Source organism: Porites lutea, chromosome 11 (assembly GCF_958299795.1).
Source record: "Porites lutea chromosome 11, jaPorLute2.1, whole genome shotgun sequence".
Classification (NCBI taxonomy): domain Eukaryota; kingdom Metazoa; phylum Cnidaria; class Anthozoa; order Scleractinia; family Poritidae; genus Porites; species Porites lutea.
This window is the reverse complement of record NC_133211.1, coordinates 23,139,867-23,147,989: the sequence shown is the minus strand read 5'-3', so window position 1 is coordinate 23,147,989 and position 8,123 is coordinate 23,139,867. Positions and strand designations below refer to the sequence as shown.

General features: G+C 38.8%; 1 protein-coding gene across 1 annotated transcript; it reads right to left on the bottom strand.

The window, feature by feature from the left end:
- On the bottom strand, positions 1 to 6,241 carry LOC140953343 (uncharacterized). The gene is made up of 4 exons (XM_073402831.1): positions 5,746 to 6,241; positions 4,453 to 4,501; positions 2,026 to 2,238; positions 1 to 497 (listed from the first exon to the last, which is right to left on the bottom strand). The coding sequence occupies exons 1-4, from the start codon at positions 6,058 to 6,060 to the stop codon at positions 1 to 3; spliced, it is 1,074 nt and encodes a 357-aa protein (XP_073258932.1). The 5' UTR covers positions 6,061 to 6,241.
- Between the last annotated feature and the right edge of the window lie 1,882 nt (positions 6,242 to 8,123).

The following is an 8,123-nucleotide window of genomic DNA, read 5'->3' as shown; positions in this document are numbered from 1 at the left end:
TTAAAGCGACAAGTTAATTATACCAGTTATTAATGGAACTAGTCGATGCTGACACCGTTGAAACACAGACGATGGAATAGGATCAAGTGCACAGGTCTTTGTGCACAGGTTGTTAACATAACCAGAGATCACTTCCTCAAGAAACTGACAGGCCAAACAGGACTCGGTTTTAGTACTACAGGGTGTTACAGGGCTGTCATTCGGAATTCGAGAACACGTGTCAAGATCATTGCGAATTCTGACAATTTTGTTGGTAAAGAAATCTACAAATGATTCAGCCAAATTGTCAGTGCCAGATGGATAACGTTGGGCAGGGTTGGAGTTTAGAAGTTTCTCTACTGTCTTGAAAAGAATGCCAGTGTTCCCAGAGTTCTCCAGGATCTTGGATGAATAATAAGCCTGCTTAGCTGAGGTAATCACAGTTCTTTGAACTGTCTGCAGGTAATTTTGAAGATCGCCATTTGCGTTCAAGCTTCCTCCTAATATTCTTTTGTACACTAATGTCATCAGAGTACAACGGCGCACATGGACGGTGAACTACGAGAGGCGGCAGCCATCTTGGCGCTCACACCCCAATAACTGAATATAACTAACCTAGCATTAGAGAGTAAATTGAGATTAAGGCGGTGTTCAAGGAAGAAACGAAGGATCGTAATGCTTCGAGTAGCAAGTTTACAATTTTGTCGGAATTCACATCGTGCGTCATTCGCGCTATGAGAGCTTAGCGAAGGATGATCTTGCTTTAGATTTAATTATTTCTGTCGGTTTAGTGAGCGTTGGAAGTTGCCCAGCAACAAAGTAGTGAGTAAACAAACAAACAAAAAACAAACCTGGACGGGTTGTTTTAGCGGCTGTTTTAGAGGTCAAGAAATGCTTTAAGCGATGAATTTCGAAGGCAGAAGTACCATTAAGAAGAAATGGAAGTTATTTGGAGCATTATCTTCAATACTGGCTTTTTGGGCATATGTTCTTTAAATGCGATGGAGTGCTTTTAAGGTCAGTTTTTTACGACAAAAGCCCGGGCATTTTCCTAAAATATATCTTTAAATTCGAGTTTGATACTGCTCGATCAGCTTTAAACGGCGCTTGCCGGTGAAAGTTCGGAGGAAAAGGCTTTTAATTAAATATAATATCATTTCCAAAGCGAAAATGTTCCTCATGTAGCCTAGTGGTATCAGTAATTGTCACATTAAGTAGGATATACTGGGTTCGATTCTGGGGAGAATTCCTTTTTTATTTTTTCCATTCCTGTTTCTTTTCCTTTCTTCTTCTTTGCTGTTGTTGTTTAGGTTTTTTTTTTTTAACCCGGCTATAGGCTTCTTCCCCCTGCTTCACCAGGTTCTACGATTCACTTATTTCCATATTATTTGTAAGGATTCCTATATAAACAGAACTCTATCTAGTTCAGGGACAGCGGGTGTGATTTAACCAGCAATGGGGATCTAAAAGGGGCTATGTCATGCTCTATGCCATCATTTTTAAGCTAAAAAGTGTCTTCGCATAAATTTAATTCCAAAAATTATGGCCCAGTTTTGTTATTTAAGACCATAATTAAGCATTGTAACAGTTTCCTTTCCTCTGTTGCTACGGATGGCAAGGATGGACATGGATTCTTGAATCTTGGAAAAATTTGGCCAACTTTTTAAGTTTTAATACTATGCTTGCAAAACTTACTAAAAAAATTATGATGGTTAGGCTCCCTGATGAAATTGTTTGATATCTTCTTCATAACTTTACAGGGACATTTTGTGTATGGGCAAATGCACTAAAAATTACTTCGGCACATAATTGACCAGCTAAAACAGCAAATCATCATCACATAGCCCCTTTAAGATCCGATGACGGCGACAGCGGCGGAAACCTCTCTTAAAAAGGGAATTCACGTTCTACATACTTTGTCAAATGTAGGCGTACTCTCCACCATTTTTTGCGCCCCTATCTCTGCTCGATTGCAATACATCAAACAGGATAGAGATGAAGGAGGGTTTCAAAAAGCATGGGATTCGATCGATAAAATTTACTCACCAAACGACCTTACTTTTGTTTGATCAAAATTCTTCAATCTTTCGACGAGGTTATTAATCTCTGTCACGTTTACTTCGATGCCTTTCCCCGGGACTCCTTGGGGGCCTTGAATTCCTGGCGATCCGTCTTTTCCTGGTTTACCCGGACGACCTCGACGACCGCGGCGACCTTGTGGGCCACTGGGACCTGGTGCTCCTGGAGGGCCCTGGGGACCTATAATTGTTACAGAAACTTGGTATAAATGCCTTATTTTAGGGCTTTTTAATGGTTGCAAAAGCTAAGACTTCCCAAAATTGGCTGCAATTTTGTAAAACGTTTTGATCAAACGTTCGTCCCATTCCCTCCCCAAACATCTAGTCTAGTAAGGTTGACGGTTAAGAATTGTGGCTTTTTGTCTGAGCCAATCAAATGCCAGAAAATAAAACAGCCAACATAAAGCCCCTGTGAAAAAGCCAAAAATGTGTCGTTGGTAATCGTTGACTGACAGTGCTAACAATCTTTACTTTTATTTGTTTTCAATATGGAACTGGGTAAACACAGGCCAAAGAGCGTAACAAAAAAACAAACCAAAACAAAAACTGACATACAGTCAGTCTATCAAAAGAAAAACTTTCTTATCCTGTTTTTTTGTTTGTGTGTGTATTTAATTGTTTGTTTGCTTTTGTTCTGTTCTGTTCTGTTAATGCTCCCAACCCATAACCCTTTAGATAAAAGCAAATAACCAGACCAGAATTATTGTGGGGAAAGGGGGTAAGGGATGAAGTACTCCAAATATGGACAGCAGGTTACTTATCCCTACATATTGGTGTAACAATCCGAAATCTATAAGGGGAGAGGTGATAATCCTCTCTAGGGGGTGAAAATCCCCCAGGGAAGTGAGAGGTGATAATCCTCTCAAGGGGGTGATAATCCCCCAGGATAGTGAGAGGTGATAATCCTCTCCAGGAGGTGATAATCCCCCAGCATAGTGAAAGGTGATAATTCTCTCTAGGGGGTGATAGCTCCCCAAGGTTGTGAGTGGAGGTGATAATCCCCCTTGGATACTGTAGAGGTGGAAAGACCTCTATAGATGTCTAATTCCCCGTTTTAAGGAGTAACAAGAGTCTAAGGGGCAAAGGGTCACCTGTATGGGAGCACTTCATCCCAAACCCATGTTTATTAAATTGCCAACAACTCAATACAGATATGATCAGTAATTTAAGTTATTACTGCATGCCTGCTGTTCTTCAGGAAAAACCCTCATTTATCTTTAAGGGAAACCTGAACCCTCCCCAAAGCAGAGCCAGACACTTTACATGAACCTCGAGGGAGAGAGGTTAGAGAAAAATATATTAATACAAGTTGTAAATAAATGACAACTAAACTTTTATCAACTTAATAATCAAAATATAAGGCCCAAAGTAACTAAGTGCACAGGCATGTTGCGATGCTGGCTAAGAATGATTCCTCTCAGCAGAAACCTCACCCTTTTTCTGCCATATCTGCCTGACAATTGTCAATGGATTTACAGTGAAAACAAAAATGATCTGCTGTTCTTATGACTGCAAAGAGTATAAGAAACTTCTTCAATTTAAGCAAGAGAAAGGAAATCATATATAAAACCTTACGAAAACAAGCAGAGAGAATCAAGCAGTGATAAGGGAGGGTGGGATGGGATTTTGTTCCACGAAGAGAAGAATATGAAGTGCTGTTTTGCTGATCTAGGCGCGAAATTATAGGCATCAACTTTTCATGTGATAGCTGGCATCTAATTGGCTGAGTGAAACATTAGTGTGACAGGGGTCACATGCAAGAAGTAACCCCTGAAAGGAAGTGAGCTGGTTTGATTACTGGTAAAGGAGGGTCTATGGTTGTCACATTAACTTTTTAAAATTTATCCTGTTGTATAAATTAGCTTTTTTTTGGTTGCTTTTTTCAGTTTAGGCACAGTGTAGTGTCCTATTTAAAGTTTGCCTCAACCTCGGTGCCACATGTCAAGAAATTACTGAAGTGCTGATATAAAAATCTGATGTGATTTTCGACTGAGTTTTAAGAGCCATTCGAAGAAAAAACAGTAATTTATTTACATCTGGCCACTAGTAATTGAGTTAATTTGTAAAGGCGACTCACCGTTGAGATGTAGAATGTGATTTGCAAAGTTTTTTTTGTCAACTCCAGTTTTCGATCACGCTTTGCCCACCAAGCATCTCTATTTCAGTTTGATAAATCCTAACAACTTTTATATCGAGGCTTTTCCCCGGGTTTTAGCCAGGATTTTTACCCCTTTTAACTACTCTAGGTCTAGACAAGAAGCTGATAATTACTATATTGCGTAAAGGACGATCACGCACGTATTCATTTATATTTGACGGAAGAATTTGTGCTATATATATTACTTTTCTTGGGAATAATAAGGTGATATAATAAATTCGTATACATCCAACTCACCTCTCATGCAAACAAGCTTTCCAGTTCCGTTCACTGTGTCATTAATAACCTTCAGCGTTCAAGGAAAATAAAAAAAGCACAATGGTTAAGTTAACGGACACTATAGAAAGTTCAAATCCATTGATCTTGCCTAACGTCACGAAATTAATGTATAAAGAGCTTTTCATTTAATTTAATCTAAAGATAAATGAATAAATCAATGGAAAGAAATTGAGTTAATGGCAATAAAACGTGACGTCCAATGAAGGTTAAAAATGTAACAAGCAAGTTACTATAATTTCATCTTGAGACTCATTCAATAAACAGGGGCACCCAACGACTGTTTTCTGTAAAATATCTGTTCGAAGAAGCAAATATTGTCTAGAATTTTCTTTTACTTGGCGACAGCTACAAATTTCCTGATTCATGTATAATTTTCGAAACTTATCTAATAAATTCCCTACGATTTTCTGAAGTTTAATTTTACACATTTCACTCCCCAGGTTATGATATTTTTCGTAGAAAATTAAGGAAACCTAAAATTTTCCGATTCAAAAATACCATGGAGAGAGGAATCAGAAAAATTTTGACTTTCATGAAATGTTAAATTGCATCTAAAATTTTCAGGCAAATAATACTGAAGCCCTTGTAATTTCGAGAACACTCAAGTTCCCCAGTATAGGATGACCGAACAGATAGAAATTTTAAAGCGCCTCTTAGAATGTATTTCTAGACGGATCTAAAGGTACTCTGGATAGCCCAAAAAGTATTTTCAATGTATTTAGGAGAAAATCGTCGTTGGGTGTCCCTGAATAACTTGCAACCGACACTGCATCTTCTAGTAAGACTAATATTTCAGTGCCTGAAACTTACAACATACAAACAAAATATTTTTTGACTTATGAATTATATTTTATTGCCGGTTGTTGCAAAATAAGTTAGAATTGACTGCAGTGAATTTACTGAATTATCTAGTTAATATGCCAGCCCACAAATCTAAGTAAAGCACTATCAATATAACGTACCGAACAAAACGCTCCTTTTTCTGAACAGAGAGTATGAAGTACAATGACTGATCGGCCAACATCGAACCACCAAACACCCCGACCTAAACCTTCCTTAATTATAATAGAATTTTTGTAACACTACCCCCGGTACTCCTGTGTATAATGGAGATTTCTCCATCCCTTAGCGCTACGTTAAAAGAAGTACCGGAACTTATTATCGTAATTTTTGTAGCTTTGAGGTATATTTAGGGATCAGCAAGCTCTGAGAGTAAAAACTAGTTAAGTCAGCAAAAAAAGTCGAAAGTACCTGAAGGTCATTTAAGACTTTTTGTGCACATATTGCATCGAGTTGGTCAGCAGAAGATGGCTGAGCTTTGAGATTACGTCGCTTTCTCTTGATCTGCTCCGTGGTTGGTGCTGTAAGTGCAAGGGGAGTCGCCTGGGAGACACTGTTGCCGATATCGCTGTGCTCTTGAATAGATATTTTTCCTTGAATCAACGAGAGTTCACTCTCCAGGAAGTAAACTTTGTATGAAAGAAAAGCAATTGATGTGATTGTGAAAATCAGATGAATACATGAAACGACATTTAAAAGGGCAGGTGAATCACGACTTGCTGCCATGCTTATTCCAGTGATTACGATGAAGGAAGCACGCCAGAGCTTATGTGAGTTCAGGACATGAAATTCTAGATGCTAACTGTCATGTTCTGACCTTCAAAGATAGTGAATATGGCTTAACCCTAATGCCAAAAATTTAATGTTATTTTGTGATTTACGTGCCGAAACTCAAACAGCAACCTTGTAGATATATAGTCAGAATAATATTATTATGAGTTTCATAACGTGAAAGGGCGGCCCTAAGAAAGCTGCTAGCTTCCATTTCAACATTCAGAATGTTTTAATATACCGGCGAAAGCTGGCGAACAGAACTCTAAACTTCCTTTGTAGCTGCACATCGGCCACGTCCACAAATGAATTTTTCACTGACGAAACTGGCAGCTATTCAGAAAGTGCAGTGCATAATGGCATTTGTTTTAAAGATTACATCAAAATATCCTTATCTTTACATTACCCTCATTATTAATTCCTTCCTTCAGCAATTTGGTCGATTTGGATCTATAACGGAACAGTAACTTGCAAACAAGTTTCTCCAGAGACTTTAGGGTAATTACGAGGATGCTAAGGCCCCCGGGGGGAGGCACTTGGGTATTTTTTGGGTGGGTATGTGCCGCCCGGGACTCCAAATTGGCACCCCGTTCTAAAAAAATTTTCCCTAAAATTGATACCCGGTTCTAGAAATGGCCAATTTTTTACACCCCGTTCTAGAATTCGTCCTAAAACTGACACCCCGTTCTAGAAATGGGCCAATTGTTTATACTCCGTTCTAGAAAGTTTGTAAATTGAAATAGCCCGGTTTTTTTAAAAAGATATTTCCTTATTTGTTCGACCTATACATCAAATAAATGCTTCTTCATAATCAGCAACAATTTTAAGCAGAAGATAAAGCCGTGATCTACAATTTTTTATACCCCGTTCTAGAAAACGCCTCTGAAATGGATACCCCGTTCTAAATCAGGAGCTTCAAAATCACGACTCCGTTGGGCGGCACCACAGGCGGCCCAGACGTAGTATGTGTCACTGAATGAATATATTAATATCCACATGGACAAATTAATGCGATGAGTCGTCGAAACTCCCATGGACTTAAATAGTCTAAAAGTCAAAATATAACAAAACAAAGCTAAGATACCTTCAACTGAACGTATCCTTGTCTTTCCTGGCCGGTTTAAGTGGCATTTTGTTGGGTTTTGAAATTGTAGGTACTATCCACTAAAGAAGAATTAAAGGCTGGCTACAAAACAAACAGACCATCTCCACGCGCCTTCACACGAAGCGCTATAAATTCGAGAATAATCGACGAATCCGCTCCAAATAACCATCGGCTAATCTGCAGGTAACGTGTGCTCCTGCTTCTGGCTCGCTTGCTCCACAAAACCCATCGCAACTGCACAATAATTGCTCGCTCATCAACAACCACTGTTGACCTTTACGCTTCGATATGACCGCAAACGACCAGGTTTAATACGCGACGTGAATATTCAAGCTTAGCGACCGCGTTTGCGCAACAATGCAGCACTTGCTATGGGAGGGATGGTACTATTGCTTCCAGGTCAATTAATCGGGAAAATAATATTGAAGCCCTTGTAATTTTTAAAAAGATCCAATTTGCCCAAGGAGCACCGAACAGATACGAATCTTATAGCGGAGCTAAAAAAAATAAGCGGCAGTGGAAAAAGTGAACAAGAACATGTACCACATTTTCTCCATAAAAAGTGAAAACCAGGAAGTTTTCTGGACGTTTTACGTTGCAGTCATGCAAATCAACGGCAAGGAAATGTACAAGAAAGTGTGCTGCAATTAGACCTATTGTTGTTTTTCACAGTTCTGGTCAAGGGCATCCAACTTTTAATTTTTGACATTTCACTCACCGGGTTAGGCTATTTTTCGTAGAGAGTAAAATGGAATCCTAAAATTTTCGGATTCAAAAATGTAATGAAAGAAGGTATCTGAAAAATTATCTCCTTCGTAATACGTTAAATTACATCTAAACTTTTCGGGAAAATAATTCTGAATTCGTCGCAATTTCGAAAAGACTCAAGTTCCTCTAGAATGGCCGAACACTG